General features: G+C 62.4%; 1 protein-coding gene across 2 annotated transcripts in view; it reads right to left on the bottom strand.

The window, feature by feature from the left end:
* Positions 1-16,579, bottom strand: part of BEGAIN (brain enriched guanylate kinase associated) — a 46,686-nt gene that overhangs the window by 3,414 nt on the left and 26,693 nt on the right. Inside the window, exons 3-6 of one of the 2 annotated variants that reach the window (XM_088829847.1) lie at positions 8,567-8,656; positions 4,541-4,702; positions 2,525-2,591; positions 1,962-2,069 (exon numbers count right to left, since the gene is read on the bottom strand). In XM_088829847.1, the coding sequence (XP_088685973.1) occupies positions 1,962-2,069; positions 2,525-2,591; positions 4,541-4,702; positions 8,567-8,656 (427 nt within the window). The remainder of the gene's footprint in view (positions 1-1,961; positions 2,070-2,524; positions 2,592-4,540; positions 4,703-8,566; positions 8,657-16,579) is intronic. The other variant, XM_055418553.2, reaches the window with a different exon arrangement.

The following is a 16,579-nucleotide window of genomic DNA, read 5'->3' as shown; positions in this document are numbered from 1 at the left end:
CCTTGGCTTCCAAGTCCCTCCCAAGGGAACTCTGTGGACAGTGCTGACAGTAGCCGGTGATTACGGGTGGACCTGCCACCCCTCCAGGTCTCAGGGTGAGGCCTGGCAATGGAGGGGGCTTGTAGGGCCAGGCAAGGGTCAGGGCGAGTTGGGGCGGAGGGCCTGTATGACCCCAGGTTCAGACAGGGACCGGCTCAGCCTCCTGAGCTGAAAACAGATGCACACAGGAGGAATCCAGGGCACGTGGTTCTACCTTTAGGAAACCTCTGTTGCACGTGCCTGCGGCTGGGCCTTGGTTCCGGCCCCTGCTCAGGGACCCTCTGCAGCCAGGGCTCTGATGGGGGCACCCTGGCCCTGAGATCCATCCACAGTCTCAATTCAACCAGAACCAGGTGTCCTGCAGCTCGGGGGCGATGCTAAAGCCGTGGGCACCCCTGCCGGTCCCCGCTACCCTGGTCCTAGGGACTCTGGTGTCCCCCACTTGGCTGGCACGGTGGAGGGAACCCGGGTCCCCTGCTCCTTCAATGCATCCCCAGAAGGGCATGGTTGGCCGAGAGCTGAGAACTGAGCCCCATGTGAGGCCCAGACCAGCTGCCGCTGGCACCAAAGGGCTGCGGGCACTGTCTGGCCAGCCCAGACCCGCCACTCAGTCGTGAACAGACGCCGGAGCGCTGCCCCATCGGGGCCTCCCGTCTCCTTTGCATGCACTTGTCTGCCATCTCCTACCCATGGCACCTCCACCTGGCTGGTCAGGGCGCCTGCCGCCCTCTCCCGCTCCCCCCACCCCAGGCCCCAGCCCAGAGCACAGCAGGTGGCTCCCGTCCTGCAGATTTCAACCTCTGCGGTCAGACTGGACCCATGCCGTCCTCTGACACCGCACATCCCTACTCGGCCAATCAGTTTGCTTCCATCTTCAGAAAATAACCAGAACTGAAGCCCCATCCCTGCCTCCCTGGCCGCCGTCCTGGCCTCTTTCTACCAGACTGCTGCCTGCTCGAGCATCCATGCAGAGCTTCATCCTCCGTGGTCTGTCCTCAGCAGAGCAGCCGTGGAGCCCGTAAGAGGAAGTCCAGCCAGGCTACCCCCTGTTCAGGTACCTTCAGTGGCTCCCATTTCACGCAGAATAAAACCCAGATTCCTGCCGGTGCTTAAGTGCCACCTCCTGTTATCCTGACCTCAGACCCTCGGGCCCTGCTCCCCGCCCAGAGCCTGCTCCGGTTTCTTTGCTGGACTTCGAGCTACTCAGAGCCCCCATCTGCTGCTGTGACTTTCTGCCTGGAAGGGGAGCCCGCCCCCGACGTCAGCTCCCTGCTCGCCTTCAGGTCTCGGCTCCTGCAGCCCCTTCTAGAGGCACCGGACGGAGGTTCCCTGACCTTGCAGCTGGCGGCTCCCAGCCCCTTCACCTGCCTTATTTTCCTCTGCAGCCTTTAGCACTTCTAACTCGCTACACAGTTTACCTATTTACCCTGGGTTCTGTCCGCCTTCCCCACTGAGATGTAAACTCCACGGGCACAGGGCACTGCTCGCCTGTGCTCTTCACACTCTGTTCTCAGAGCCTTGAGGAGCAGGTGCTAATCAGCGAGTGTGTGCTCAGCAGTCAGAGGTCTGTAGAGGGGGGCACCGCCCTTCTCATGGGACCCAGGAAATCAGGACCCACGGGCAGCCCCAGGGCTCTGATGCCCAGTGGGGGTGGCCAAAGGCAGGAATCCTAAGTGGCCCCACCCCAACCTTGGGGTCGGGGAAGCCCTGCTTTGACTGGGCCAAGGTGGCCTCGTGTTCCCCACCTTGAGTCCTGTCTCCTTCCAGCGGAGGGTCTCACGGATGTGGTGTGAGAGGCAGCCCCTGTCGTTCCCTGACCGCCCACATGCTTGTTGAGGTCCTGCCCAACCACTGTCTCTCCACCCAGCCCTGTGCCGGCCCCTCAGGGCTGCCGCACAGGGTCAGATCGGCCCGACACTCACATTGTCTTCAGAGAGCTTGTCGATGGTCACCTTGGCCTCCAGCAGGTGGCTGTTGAGGGCAACAATCTCGTGGCTGAGAGCTCGCTTCTCTTCCTCATAGTGCTGGCCCTGGGGTTGGGGGACAGGCAGAGGGGTGGTCAGTGGTCAGCCGAGGCCTGGGCCTCAAGCCCCGTTGTTTTCTTGGCCTCCCCAGAAAGCGAGGAGGAGTTTGGAGTCCAAGGAATGCAAGGGTCAGAGCACACAGCAACCCAGGTTCCAATCCCGCTCTGCCAGTGAGGAGCCGAATGGCCCTGGGCAAGTCACTGCCTCCCTGGGCCTCCGTTTTCTCATCAGTACCGCGGGGAAAGTGACAGCTGAGGACTTGACAGCACCCTCCCATTTGGGGCAGAAATGGGGGGGACCAGCCCAGCCCCTCGGGGAGAGGGAAGGGTGGAAACGAGGCCTTTGGCCCAGCTCCACGGGCAAGGGCATGGTGGCCTGGCCCTTGGTCCTCACCAGGGTTCCGGGCTGGGGGCCCCGGGCTGGGCATGCTGGGGGCGGGGCAGGGAGGGTCGTGGCCTCACCATGCGGAATAGCTTGTCCTCCAGCTCCTGGTTGATCCTTTGCAGCGCCATGTAGTTGCTCTGAATCCTGGGATGGAGGCCATGAGGTCACTGCCGTGCCAGGCCTGACCCTCCCATGGCCCCTGCAGCCGTACAGCCCGCTGATGGCTGAACCTAGGCCCTCTCTCTGGTCTAATTGTTCCTGTGCTAGAAAACATCTCATTTAAACTAACGGTTGCCAGGGCCCAGGACCCCCACTGATGAGAAGGGAAAGCTTCTTATTCAGAAGGGATTCTCGGGAACTCGCTCAGAGCCAGGTAACTCACATTTCACACACAGTCCTTACAAGTCTGCTTAAGGGGTTCCCAGCTCAACAGCAGGTTAGCAGGGAACAGGCTTAAGACTATGCAATGAGCCCTGGGGTGATTGCTGGATACACAGGGTGAATAGGATACGGTTTTCCCTGGAAGAGGCTGAGGTGGGGAGGCAAGTGTGGGATGGGAACCGATGGCCGCCTTGAGGTGTGTTGGTGGAAGGGGCAGTGCCCGCCCTCTCAACAGCCTGTGTGTAATGTTAATGCCCGTGTCTTGCCAACAGAGAAACCGACGCTAGAGCTGCTTAAGTGGTAAGGGAGAAAGAGCACCCCTGCAAATTCAGTGTTATATAGGATCACGGGTTAGGTCCCTGGGTCGGGAAGACCACCTGCAGAAGGAAATGGCAACCCACCCCAGTATTCTTGCCTGGAAAATCCCATGGACAGAGCAGCCTGGTGGGCTACAGTCTTTAGGGTCACAAAGAGTCAGACATGACTGAGCACACAATCCTCGATAAATATTTAAAACAAACCAAGCCAATAGCAAGGTGAAACTCAAATACTTCTTCATTGGAAAAGACCCTGATGCTGGGAAAGATTGAAGGCAGGAGGAGAAGGGGATGACAGAGGACAAGATGGTTGAATGGCATCACTGACTCGATGGACATGAGTTTGAGTAAACTCCAGGAGTTGGTGGTGGACAGGAAGCCTGGCGTGCTGCTGTCTATGGGGTCACAAAGAGTCGGACACGACTGAGTGACTGAACTGGACTGAAGCCAATGGCAAAGTTTGCGTGTTTTTTTTTTTTAAACATTCTGTCTAAAGAATGTAAGGGAGGCTGTGAAGTGTGTAATATTTTTTAAGAAAAATATCCATATTAAATGTGAGAGCTGTGTGCTAAGTCACTTCAGTCGTGTCTGACTCTGTGCGACCATTTGGACTGCAGCCTGCCAGGCTCCTCTGTCCATGAGATTCTCCAGGCAAGAATACCGCAATGGGTTGCAATTCCCTTCTCCAAGGATCTTCCCGACCAAAGGATCATACGTCTCTTATGCCTCCTGCATTGGCAGGCGGGTTCTTTACCGCTAGCATCTGTGCAGAACGACACAGACCAGGCCGCTCAAGGGAACGGTCTCTAAATGCTGGTTCATGTTTGGGGCCAGACATCATTTTCCTATCAGAGACCCAGGCGACAGTGGCTGGGGCCCTGGTGGGCCAGTCTGGGTCTGGAGATGGCTGCTCCTATGTCACCATGCTGCCCTACCACGTAAAGAGGACAGAAAGAATGAGCAGGGGACTGCGAGGTATCAGGGAAGCGCCTGTACCTCGCAGCGGCCAGACCCACGTTCTGTTCTGTTCAGTCGCGTCCGACTCTTTGCGACCCCGTGGACTGTAGCCTACCAGGCTTCTCCATCCATGGGATTCTCCAGGCAAGAATACTGGAGTGGGTTACCATTTCCTTCTCCAGGGGATCTTCCCGACCCAGGGATCGAACCCGGGTCTCCCGCATTGGAGGCAGACGCGTTAACCTTTGAGCCACCAGGGAAGCCCACGTTCAGATCCTGGTTTATCAGCTCGTGGTACAAGGTGCGACTCTGGAAGAGCCACTTGGCCTCGCTGACCTTACGTGCTAATTGGGTTACCCACCGGCCGCATGACCCGGGCCCCACCCCAGAGGTCCGCCCCTTCCAGGCCCCGCCCCGTGAAAGGTCCCGCCCCCTCACCTGCGCAGCTTCTCGGTGACTTTCTCCAGCTCTTCCTGCGCACGGCGCAGTTCGATCTCCAAGAAGTGGCGGGTGGAGTCGAACTCGTTCTCCAGCTTCTCCAGCCGGTGAGTGGTGTAGGACAGCCGCTTGCGCAGCTCGCCCTTCTGCTCCTGCAGCGAGCTGCAACGACAGGCGGCGGCGGCGGGCCAGGCCGCCGGCACTGAGCTCGAGGCACGTGTGGGTGCGCCCCGGGCGCGCCCGGCCGCACCAGTGCACACGCATCACACAAAAACACTGCACACGCGCGCGCACACACACCCCACACCCCACAGGCACACACACTCCCCACGCGCGCACACACACGCCACACCCCACCGGCACACACACTCCCCACGCGCGCACACACACACCACACCCCACAGGCACACACACTCCCCACGCGCGCACACACACACCACACCCCACAGGCACACACACTCCCCACGTGCGCACACACACCACACCCCACAGGCACACACACACCAACCCCCAGAAGCGCGCACACCTCCCCAGCCCCTCCCTGGGGGGGACACGGTCCCTGACACTGAGCCAGTCTGGCACTGGGGTGAGTGTTTGGCGGTGGCTGAAAGAACCCCGGTTTAAAGATCGCCCAGCAGCAGCACCGCGCCTCGGTCTGGGAGCAGAGCTCCAGCCGGCACGGCTTACAGGGCCCCCGTTTTGCTTCTCTACTGCAGGGGCCCGGGCAGGTGAGGCCCAGAGGCAGTAGCACTACATCCTAGAGCAGGCCTCTCTTCCTCAAGCGGGCTGCGTGCCCTCTGGGCCAGGGAGAGGAGGGGCCCCGTGTGAGGCCCCGTGCCCAGGCAGCGTCCACCACAGTGGCCAGCTAGCTGCACGGAGCGCCAGAAACTCAGAAAATCCTGGGCTTGCTCATGTCTCCCTCCCTCCAGGAAGCCTTCAGAGGCAAGCCTGGCTCTTAGGCTGCACTTGCCCCCCCAGACTGAGGGCTCCTCTGGGACCCCGGTCAGAGTCCCCTTGCTCAGGGAAACAGACAGGGGGTGGCTCCGCGCTGAGCCTCATGCCGCCCGTTCACATGAGCTACCTGGGCCATGAGGCGAGAAGGGCAGGTGTTACTGGCCACACCCTCCTGTCGGCTGCCACCCAACCCCCAGAAAGCACCTAACCACGGCTGACCATGTGCTGACCCTCTGAGGCACCCTTCCCTGGGCTGGCTGAGCGCGCAGAGCGGGGCCGCGGGGGGCGGACTCACCTTCAGCAGCTGGGAGGGCTCGTTTCTGTAGGGAAGGGACAGCTGTGCGGTGGGTGGGGGCACCAGGGGAGTTCTGCTGGCTGTTAGCCACAAGTGAGGCTAAGATTCAAGCTGCCGTTCGGTGCCCTGGGTGTGCGCTTTGCTCAGTCACCCCCTGAACTGTGCCCCGTCAGCCCCTGTGCTATAGTCACAATGAAGCCCAGAGCTCCATGACCTCACGGGGTGGGCAGGGGCCCTGCTGTCACACAGACCTGGCTGCCAGTCATTGCCAGCCCCCCCACCCCCTTGCAATGCACTCGTGACTGTCCCCCTCTTGCCCTGACACACAAAGCCCTGGTTCCAGAGAAGTGCCCAGGTGGGAGGAGGGGCCCAAATGCCCGTTTACTGGAAGAAGCACAGACCCCCTCAGCGGACCATCTGGAGCCAAGGCCCCTTAGATGGTAACTTCTGGTGAGTTTGCTACCGGCAGGCATGAGGCTTCCTCCAGCGCCTGGGGCAGAGTGATCGTCACCCTCCAGCCTGATCACACAAACCGCAGGTGTGATCACAGGCACACACCCAGCAAACCTCCCTTAAGAATTCCTGGACCCCTGCCCAGGTCTACATTGTTTCAAAGTAAGTAAAAATAAAGAATTGCCTATGTTTTGAGAACCTCAGAGAAGGGTGGGGCGGGTCCTCCCAAGAGTTGATCCCCAAGGAAGATGCCAAGTGACAAGCAAGCAGGGAGCCCAGTGGCAGAGTGCCCACGGCTGCCCACACATGTCCCGCCGCCTCCTCCAGGCAGCACACCTGACTGATTTCACTGCGAGCTTCCTGCAGCTATTGATCCCAGGCTCCCCTCTGGCCCAGGCCTGTCTCTCCAGTGGGCTGCCAGACTTCCTGAAGGCCCTCCTACGTCCACCCCAAGGGTCCCTGCAGCGCATGGGGTCAGGGCAGCAGCCCCTGCAATCAGCCAGCCTGCAGGGTTGCAGGTGCACCCGCAGCCCTCGGTCACAGGGGGTCCACGCCCCCCGGAAAGAGGTGAGAGCACCCACCCTCCACCTCTCAGAGCCAGCACCCTTCCCTCCCCGACCCTGGCCACCCGCCCACAGCCACACTGGGGCCCTGCCACCCCAGGACTGCTCATTCCTGTCGTGGCCCCGCCGTGTCCCCCCATGGCACGTCCACCCTGCCCCTCCTTCCCTCGTTGCCTGCCCTGTGCCCCCGAACCTCACAGCAGTGGCAAACATGGTCCTTGGCCCTCAGAGCATATCATCTCGAGGGGAGACAGACAGTGAGCAAGGGGACGGGCTCCCCAAGAAGGCGAGTGGAGGAGGAAGCCCTGATGGGGTGGTGGGGTGAGCTCCAAGCGGAGCCAGGACCTGCCCCGGGGCAGTGTGACCCACTGCTCGCAAGGCAGCTGGCTCCGTCGAGCAGCCCACCTCTGCCTCCTTCCACCCTGGCCGCTGGGTGCTCTTCCAGATGTGCCGGGTGGCTGTGTCCCCACCACCCCTCAAATGCTGCTCCCACCCTCCCTGAGCCCCTCACACCCACTCACCCCTGAGCCCATCCGGCCCTGGGCGGGCAGCGCCCCCAGCCCCTGGCCCCTACCCACTCCTGGTGCAGGAGCCTGGGACCCGGGCCTGAACGCGCCTCCCTGGCCCTCAGCTGCGCCTGCCTCGCTGCCCGCCACCTTTCTCCAGCTCCACTGCCCAGGCTGATCCCAGGGCCCTCGTTTGTCCCTCACCCCTCCCAGGCCTCCATCTGGGGGCCCTGCCTCTCTCTAGGGGTCCACGCTCACCCCAAAGCCAGCCGCCCACCAGCCTCTCCTCCCAGAGGCCAACAGGTGCCCCTCACACAGCGCACCCGACGCTGACCCCTCTCTGCCTGCTGTGCTGCCCATCAGTCTCCAGTCAGACCCCAAGAGGCCGTGGTGACCACTCTGGCCTGTGGTCACCCTCCACAGCCCGTCACCAAAGTCCTGGCAACTCACTACTCAAGAGCTTTGGACATGTTCCCGCCCCTCCTGGTCCAGGGAGGGCCCTGGGCTGGGCACCCCGGGGGCCTTCGGTCACCTGGGTGGTACCACCATCCCGGGGCATTTACCCGAGCCCTGCCTGACCTCAGTCTCAGTCTCTGCGTCTGTAAAATGGGGACGTGTGCACCCGCGCCCTGGAGCGCCCGCTCTCGGGGAGCAGGGCTGTCCCTGTGGTCCCTGCACCCCTGTGATCAGAACCACCAGGAGATGATGCCGGGGGCAGGCACCATGGCCTCTGCCTCCCCTGGGTGTGGAGTTGGCTCAGGGGGCCCTAGAGTCTAGAAACGGCCCATTAACAGATGCACAGAGCGGGCGTGGAAACCCCTTGTGGCCGCCCTCAAATCAGAAGCACCCTCCCAACTTGGGGGGGGGGCTCAGGAAGCCCTACTGGAACTGCGATCTGGTGTGTGTGGATGGGTGGGTGCTTCACGGTGCCCTCCTTGCCCGTGAGAAGTCCCTGGAAGGCTTTCCCAGCTCACAGGGGAGAAAGATGAGCTGCTTGGCACAGAGCGGGGCCTGGAGGGACCCCGCCGGCCTCCCACCAGGAGCCCCTCTGGCCACTCAGCAGAGGCCCAAGCCCACAGACCGAGCCCTGGGCTGGGCTGAGGGAGCACGAGGGCCTGGCCTCTGAGACAGGACGGCCGGGAAGCAGGGCTGAGGGCGCTGGGCCTCTTCTCGGGGGGAGGGGTCGCTGATACTGACGCCAGATGCACGTCTGGGGACAGAGGCTGAGGAAGCAGGGAGCCAACAGGTGTATTACCTGTCCCAGAGCGAGGGCGAGGACCTGGCCCGTCGGCCCTGCAGGTTGCGGGACTGCCCGAGGCACGAGGGCACCCAGGCGCTGCGCAGCCTGTGGGCGAAGAGGACAGAGCTGCTCAGAACGGGGACCGGGGGGCCCGCCAGCCCGCCAGGGGCACGCGGTCACAGGGCTGCTCAGAACCAGCCCCGGGGGGCCCGCCGGCCTGCCAGGGGCACACGGTCACAGAGACGTCGGGGGTCGTCCCCCGCCGGCAGGAGAGCTCCTGCTCACCAACACAGCAGCGGGGTGCTTGCGCACGTGCCAGGGTGTAGGCCCCTGCCAGCTCTGGTTGCCTGGATGCATCGCTGGCCCTGCATCCACCAGCAGCGGGGTCCCCACCCCAGGCCTACACCCCCATCTCAGCCTCAGAGGGGAGTCCCAGGGGACAGGCTCCACCCAGCTCGATTCCTGTCCAGCTGTTGCTTCTTCCTAGTGGGACCCGTTGGTCAGAGACCCTGAGAAGCGAGAAGGATGGAGGAAGGGTGAGTCCGACCTTGCTGGGAGGTGGTGATCGGCGGATCTGTGTGGACATCAGTGGAGTATTCTGGAGGCCGTAGGGGACCCAGTGGATATTGGGGTTCAAGACAGGGCCCTCCTGGGACCCCTTCTTGCTAACCCTGCCCGTGGCCTGTCCGGGCCAGGCGGGTCGGGGGGATGCAGGGTGGAGGACGACCCAGCCCAGCCCCATGGCACCGCCTGGCTGGGGGGCAACGGGATGACTTGGGCCCGAATCTGCTGGGTCATGCCCTTGCCACGGTCTCTCCAGGGAGGCCGTGCCGCCACCCCCCCCTCCCCCGGGCCAGAGCGGAACTCTGATGGGAAGATGCTGCCCCGGACGTCGGGCATCCAAACAAGGCTTGGAGACGTGGGCAGGCGTGTGTGTGAAAGAGCCACGGAATCTGATTGACAAAATGACCGCGCACAGACGGCCACACAGGTAAGGGAAGGGAAGGATGCCGATGTCGCTTGGGTCGGGCGGTGGGATTCTGGGCGGGTGCGATGTTTCCCTTTATACTTTGCTGGATTTACCGTATTTCCTACAGTGAGGATGAAAACTTTTTAAAAAGTTAACGAAGGATCACATTTTGCCGCTCCCCCTCAAAAAGATTTCCAGTGTTGATCTGACAAGAGGTGGGTGGGGGTGCCACGGAAGCTCTGGGCTCTGATCTCCGCTTCTGTGACCTTCTGTGAAACGGGCTGCCCTTGACCCTGTTTTTCTGCAGGTCGAGCTGGGGGCGGGCAGGCTGTCCAGTTGAAAACAGGACTCTGGGATTCCAGGCCCAGGGTCCACTCTCGGGCAATGACCCCAGAGCTGGCGAGTGAACAGACAGTGGGGGCAGGACGGGCCGGTTCTGCTCCCGTGGGAGCGGCCAGAGACCCAGTCTCCCCTCAGGGGCTTGACCGAGGTCAGCGATTCCTGGGGGAGTCCCCTGCCCAGCCCTCGCCCGCCAGTCCCCATCCCAGAAGGTCCTTCCACAGGGAGACTCCTGGCAGGTGGGGTCTCAGGGGAGCTGAAGGGAGACTGGGGCCTGGGGCGGGGCGGGGGGCTTGCCTGAAACACAGGGAATGGGGGTGTGTGGCTGTGACCTGTCTGGACCTCGCCTCTGCTCACATGCAGGGCATCTATGTCCCTGGTAACTGCTCTTGTTCTGACCCCGGTTCTCATCATCTCCAGCCTCTGTCATGCGGGGCACCTCTTGCTAGAGATAAGACTGGCGCCCAGAGAGGTTAAGAAGCCTCCCCAGGCGACGATGAGATTCCCCCCTCACCCTGACACCTGTGATGCCTGTGCCAGGTACAGGGTGGGAAGGATACAGGTGCCGTGGGGGCCCCGGGAGCCGGGGGGACCTCCTTCCCTGCTCCCAGGAGGGGAGCGGTGCTCCCTGGTGGGCGGTGAATGGGGCAGGGTGGGGCTCTCTCGCTGGCTGCTGGGTACACGGAGCCAGGAGTGGCTGGTCCCTGTGATGCCCCTAAAGGCCTCGCCACCCCCGTGTCCAGCCTCCCTCAGTCACACTCCAGTGACACCAAATTGCTTGTCATTCTTCACAGGTTGCAGGCGGCTTCTCATCTTGGTGACTTTGTCCCCACGTCCCCTCTGCTAGGATGGCACTCGCTCCCTCGGTCCAGGTTAACCCCTCCCCACCCAGGGCCTGGCAGGGGGGACCAGGACACCCCTGCCAGCCCGGCTGGCCCCCCAGGGAGCGTCATGGGGCTGAGTGCCCAGTGCGCGGTGTCCTGCTCCACGCTGGCCCTGGGTCCAGGCTTCCCTGTCGGCTGGAGGGCAGGTCACAAAACCCAGCCAGACCATGCCCACCTCCGGGCAAGATTCCGCTGCCCAGTCCCGTCCATCACTCAGACCCGCACCGGCCCCGCCTCGCCTGGCTCTGGGCTGTGCCGAAGTCCCCCTGGGTCCCTTTCTTCCCACCCTGTCCTTGCCGTCCGCTGAGTCAAGGACCTTCCCTCGGGGCTGTTTCTGGGCTTCCCGCTCAGGCCCCGGACAGCCTGCTTTCCTCCACTGGGTCTCATTCCTGCGGGACGATGCCCCGGGGACCGGCCCGCCCTCCCATGGGACCGCCTCCTTCCCGCACCTCCTGGCCCCAGTGCTGGGCGCTGTGTCCCCGTGTGTTGTTGAAAGGCCGTGCAGACGGTGGGAGGAGAGACGCCGCTCTCTGGGGCTGCAAGATCTGGGGCGTGTTTTTATGCCTGGGGCCTACCGTGGGGCTGGGTAAATGGTGGGGGCGTGGAAAAGCCCCCCAAGTCTTCCCTCCTCCCCCGCGGGGATGGTGAGGCCCACCTGGCTCCCTCCCCCACCCAGCGTCTCACGGTCCCCTGGGAGCGGACCCCCTGGAACTCAGGCTGACAGGCACGGGGGCTGGCTGGCACGCCGCTCTCCATGTTTCAGGCACGTCGGTCCAGCCCCTGGGCAGCCCCTTGACTGACTCTGCCACAACCTCACCAGCATCGCCACGGGCATGGGATGGGGTCTCTGGACCCGACCACAAAGGCGCCAGGTCCCGTAGGAGCCCGCGTGCGTGAGCGCGTTGGGGGAGGGCACTGTCACAGGGCTGGCCTGGGGCCCCTAGCCAGGAGGGGTCCCCCTGCTCAAGCCAGGAGGAGCGGACAGGGGACAGGGACTCTACGCTTGCCCAGGCCCTGCCCTCTTCTGCTTCGCTGACAGAGTTCATCCAGGGGCGCCCTCCCGCTTCCGTCCTCAGGGCTGGTGAGGACGGCTCTCCCGCCCAGGGACCTGGAGACGCTGCAGACCTTTCACCTCGCCTCCCCCACATCTTATCAGGCGGCCGGCCTGGGAGCCCTCCTTGGGCGGGCAGACCCAGGGGTGCTCGGGACCAGGCCAAGCAGGCTCACCCCTGGGCAGGTGGATGGAGCAGCTGCAGAGTCACCCCCGGGCCTTTGCACACACTGCCCTTCCTGCTCAGAACGCCCCCTTTTCCTGCTCTTCAGATCATTCTGTTTACCTCCTCCAGAAAGCCCTCCCTGACCTCCCTAACCTCGCTCTGGTTGGGGCCACCTCTCCCTAGCCTTGGTGCGGGTACCCCGCACAGACGCACGACGTCTGCGGGGCGGAGCCGCCAGGCCTTCGCTTTCAGCCCAGTCGGCAGATGGGGCCGGGCAAGCAGCCACATCCTCTGTTGGGTTCCCTCCCTCACCTGCCTAGGAAACGTCTTCACGGGCTCTTTGGGCTCTTCTCTGCTCGATGTCCGCATGCGCCCCCCCCTCGCACTCACAGCTGATGACCTCGCCTCCTTCTCCACCCGCTGGAAGGGAACTTCCGCAGATGCCGCCGCCAGCCCCCCACCCCCCCAGCATCTGCCTGCCTGTTACTACAGACACCCCGCCCACTCCAGGCGCGGCTCCAGCCCGGTCTCCCCTCGCTCCCAAACCGCCCGTTCCTCCCTCTCTCCCAGCTCGTTTCCTCCGGCACACAGACATGCAGGTACGCTTCCCACACTGCGAACAACCCTCTGCTGACCCTCCAGTACTGTCCTCATTCTCTGCTCCGGGACACGTCGTGTGTCCCCGCTCCTGGCCCACTAGGACCAGGGCCCGACCTGGCTCTCATCCCCTCCACGCCACTGAAGCGGCTCCTGCCCGGCCCTTCTCAGTGGCCTGAACCCTGGGCACCCAGGGGCACAGGGGACCCCGCCCTCGCCTGGCCGACCTCAGCCTCCTCTGCAGGTGGTCCTCGACTCCCAGACATCCTAACGCAGCAGGGCCCAGGGGTCTTGCTCCTTCTCTGGGTACACTCCCCGCATAGTGACCCCTGCCACAAATTTTTGTCCCCCGCTGACTCCAGGCGTGCATACCCTCTGTGGCCTCCATCTCTGCTTCGGTAGCTGCAGGCAGCACCGACCTGCAGGGCCCTCCATGTCCTACTCTGCTTTCTCTCCCCACCTCGCCAGCTAGGCCCAAACCTGGAGGCATCCTCCACTCCTGTCTCTCTTCTGTCCTCCCAGGCCAGTGGCATCCGCCACAGCCCTGCCTCCGAAACACATCCTCTGGCTCTTTCAGCCCCACCTGCCACCCTGGGACCAGCTTCTCTCATGGGATTATTGCACAGCCTGCTAACTGGCTTTCTGCCCTCACCTGCTTAGCCAGAGGGGCCCCATGGAAGGCTAAGTCGGATCCACGCACTCTCTCTGCTCAAAACCTGCCCCCACGGCTCCTGCATCACTAGGATCAAGCCAGATGTGTCCACTCTGGTCACCTGATGGCAGTTGGCCTTCCCATCGCCCCCTGGACCTCACCTTGCAACCACAGGCAGCACAGCCTTGCCTCAGGGCCTTTGCACCTGCTCTTCTTCTGCGTGGATCCCTCTGCCCCGTGGCTGCTCGTCTCCTCCTCCAACATTCAGATGCAACTTTCCTGAATTGCTCTGCACCCTCTCTCCCCCTTTCCCTGCCGGGCTGGGTCCATCTATAGCCTTACCCCACCAGAGTGGGAGCTCCCCAGGACAGGGCTTTCTGTCCACCTCATTCCGCGCTGTGTCCTTGGACCCTGCAGCAGAGCCTGGCAACCAGAAGGGCCCGGTCAGTATTCAGTGAATGAAGGGAAGACACAGCGCACATGTTTTACAGACGAGCCTGCGGAGGGGCCGAGGGAGACAGCGCCCATGCCGGGTCCACAGCCTGCAGGCTTCCCGCCGATCAACCCAGATGCCCTTCGGCAGTGTCTGGTGCTTCGGCCTTTTCCTCGCCTCTGAGGTCTGGGGCTGTAGGGGTCTGGCTTTGTTTTGTCGGCCTCAGCCAAAAGGAGTTGCTCTCTGTATTCCATAAGGGCTGACCACCCCCCACCCCCCAACCCCGGCCTGAAATGAAAATGATCGTGAGAGGGTCAAATCTGAATTTCGGGCCAACAATAGTATTTAGTGTTAAGAATGTGCCGAGCGGGGCATGGACATACTTATGCTAAATAAGCATCCAGCTGTTTGTTGAGATTGGGCAACCCAATAAAGCAGAGGATGCCCAGTGAAATGTATTTAGATGGATTTAATTCATTGGGCATCCTGTACTTCATCTGGCAGCCCCAGGACGAAGGCAGAGGTGATCCCGTGGAGGTGGGTCTCCAGCCCCGGCAGGAGAGGTCGTCCATGCCCCCGTCATGAAGCAGGCTGGCCATCTGTGCAGGAGACTCAGCGTGGGGCAAAGGCCAGAGGGTGAGAAGATCCTGGCGGGGCCAGGGTGTGTCCGGAGGAGAGTGTGGCTTGAGCCCAGGCCTGGGTCAGCCAGCCAGGAGGCCCCAAGCGCCTGGCTCTGAGTGCAGGCCAAGCATCCCATCCCGGCTCCCTGGCCGCTCGGGGCACTGGGAGCCCCAGGGGAGAAGGAAGGACAGGAGGCAGGCCTGGACTGGGGCTGTCCTTCTGGCAGGTGGACCAGAACAGGGAGACCTAAGGAGGCTGCCTCGGGAGATGGGGGCCCCCTCCCCTGCCTGGCCGCTCTCTCCCAGCACCCAGCCCAGCACCACTGCTCATCTACTCTCGTACCCCCTCTAGACTGCGGGTGGGGAGGCCTGGAGGGTGGGGCTGTGCATACTTTGGCCCTGGGCCCTTCCCTGCCCCTCGGTCACACCCGCTCTTTGCCCAGAGTTGGTGTTCATGGGGTGTCCGCGGGGAGGATGGGGGGGTGGCGTGACCATGGGTTGTCCCCACTTTGGGTGAGCAGCTCCCCACAAGGCTCCCAGATGAACCTCTCAGCACCTGCCATGCTGCCTTGGAGCCCAGGTGGGAAGGGGCTGCCGTTCAGCACTGATGATCAGGTTCATTACTGCCCCCCACGGAACCCACGCTGGCTCCACTAATTTGACCACCCCACCAGCTGGCTCACCCCTGCAAACAGACACGGGCATGCATTAATTGGATCGGTGGGAGGGCCTGTTTTCTGGAATTCTGGGGATCATAAAAGTAATCAGGACTGCGGGAGGCTCACTGATGACCCTAGAGCGTGGGGTGTAAGGCGGCCCGCCCCCACCCAGCACCCCCAACGTGGCCCCAGGCCCCTCAGGGATGCCCTTGGTCCCTGGTCCCTCTGCTCTCGCCTCCCCAACTACCCCGCACCATTCCACACCTACGGGAGACAGTCCTGGGGGCTAAACCCCAGTCTGGAAGAAAAGAACGTGTTATGATGGAAGATGTTCACAGCAGCAGCAGGTGGGTGCAAGGCACGGAGGCTGAGGAAGCAGGCTGCTTTTCTGGGCCTCAGTTTCCCCATCAGTGACCGAACCCCAAAGGGACATTTGTGACCATCGCCTTCTTCTGGAAGCGTCCCCCCTGAGATCGCCCCCTACTCAATCCTTTGGTCACCTTACATGTGGAGGATGGAGATGGGGCAGGTGGGAACGCACGAGATACTTGTGGGGTGGGAACAGCTGTCCTGGGACCCTCAGCCCTCATCACGGGGCACTCTGCGGGACAGGGTGCTCTGTCCTGGCCAGAGGGCCAGGGCTGGGCGACTAGTGGTGACACTTGGAGGGGCTGCCCTGGGGGTGTTCTAACCTGGCTTCCAGGCTCTTTAACCAGGTGCCCTTGAGAAAGGCGCTGGCCTTCCAGGCCAGCATTCCTTCGTCTGTGCAATGGGCAGCCTCCCCCGTCCCCTCCAGAACCTTGGGTGAGAACTCAGTGGGTAGGCTGTCAAAGGCATGCAGCAGGTCTCCCTGGGTGACTGAATGATTGGATAGGGGGGTGATTGAGTGATTTCAGGCAGACGTTTCCAGAACCTTCAGCTCCATCGCTCAGGAGAGACCCCCAGGCCTTGCCCCTGTCACTGGCGCCTGATAGAAATGCCTCTGGACACTTAGAGGGCTTGTCCAGGGATACGGGCCATGTGGCAGCTCTCAGGCTGTTGAGAATGTCAAGTAAGAAGGTGCCGGAGGAGCCCAGAGATCTCAGCCAGCCAGGGCCAGGGTCTTCTGCCCGTGACAGGGGCAAGGCAGAGGCTGGGAAACGGGCCCAGGACACAGCCTTGCTCCGGACACCCAGTCACTGCTGGGAAAGTGCCTCCTGGGGGCACAGCAGAGCCGGCCCCCTGCCCCCACTCTGGGATGCTCTGGCAGTCTTAACTCCGTCTAGGTCTGCAGGTCACATCCTGACACCCCATTTCGCCGGGTCCTCTCTTTCATGACAGGCATACCGTCATCTACCTGATGGTTGGGGAAGCAGGGCCTGGGAGCAAAGGAGACCATGTGAGGTGGGCAGGGGGCAGGAGGTTAACAGGCAGAAGCAGCCCATATAGTGCCAGCCCTGTGCCTGGCTCCACGTTCATGAGTTCATTCTCCAAACAGCCTTTTAGGTTAGGTGCTGTTATGATCCACGCTTTATAGATGCAGAAACTGAGAAGCAGAGATGTTTAGAAACTGGCCCAAGTCTACCCAACCAGTAAATGGCAGGTTTGGGCTTCAAATCCAGGTAAGTTCACCTTCTTACTAACCACATACTTCATCAGGGAGCCTTTGCAGAGGAGT

This window comes from Moschus berezovskii, chromosome 21, assembly GCF_049115385.1.
Source record: "Moschus berezovskii isolate FMDL1 chromosome 21, NW_MosBer_1.0, whole genome shotgun sequence".
Classification (NCBI taxonomy): domain Eukaryota; kingdom Metazoa; phylum Chordata; class Mammalia; order Artiodactyla; family Moschidae; genus Moschus; species Moschus berezovskii.
Note: the sequence above shows the minus strand (reverse complement) of the source record. Positions and strands in the feature narration are given on the sequence as shown.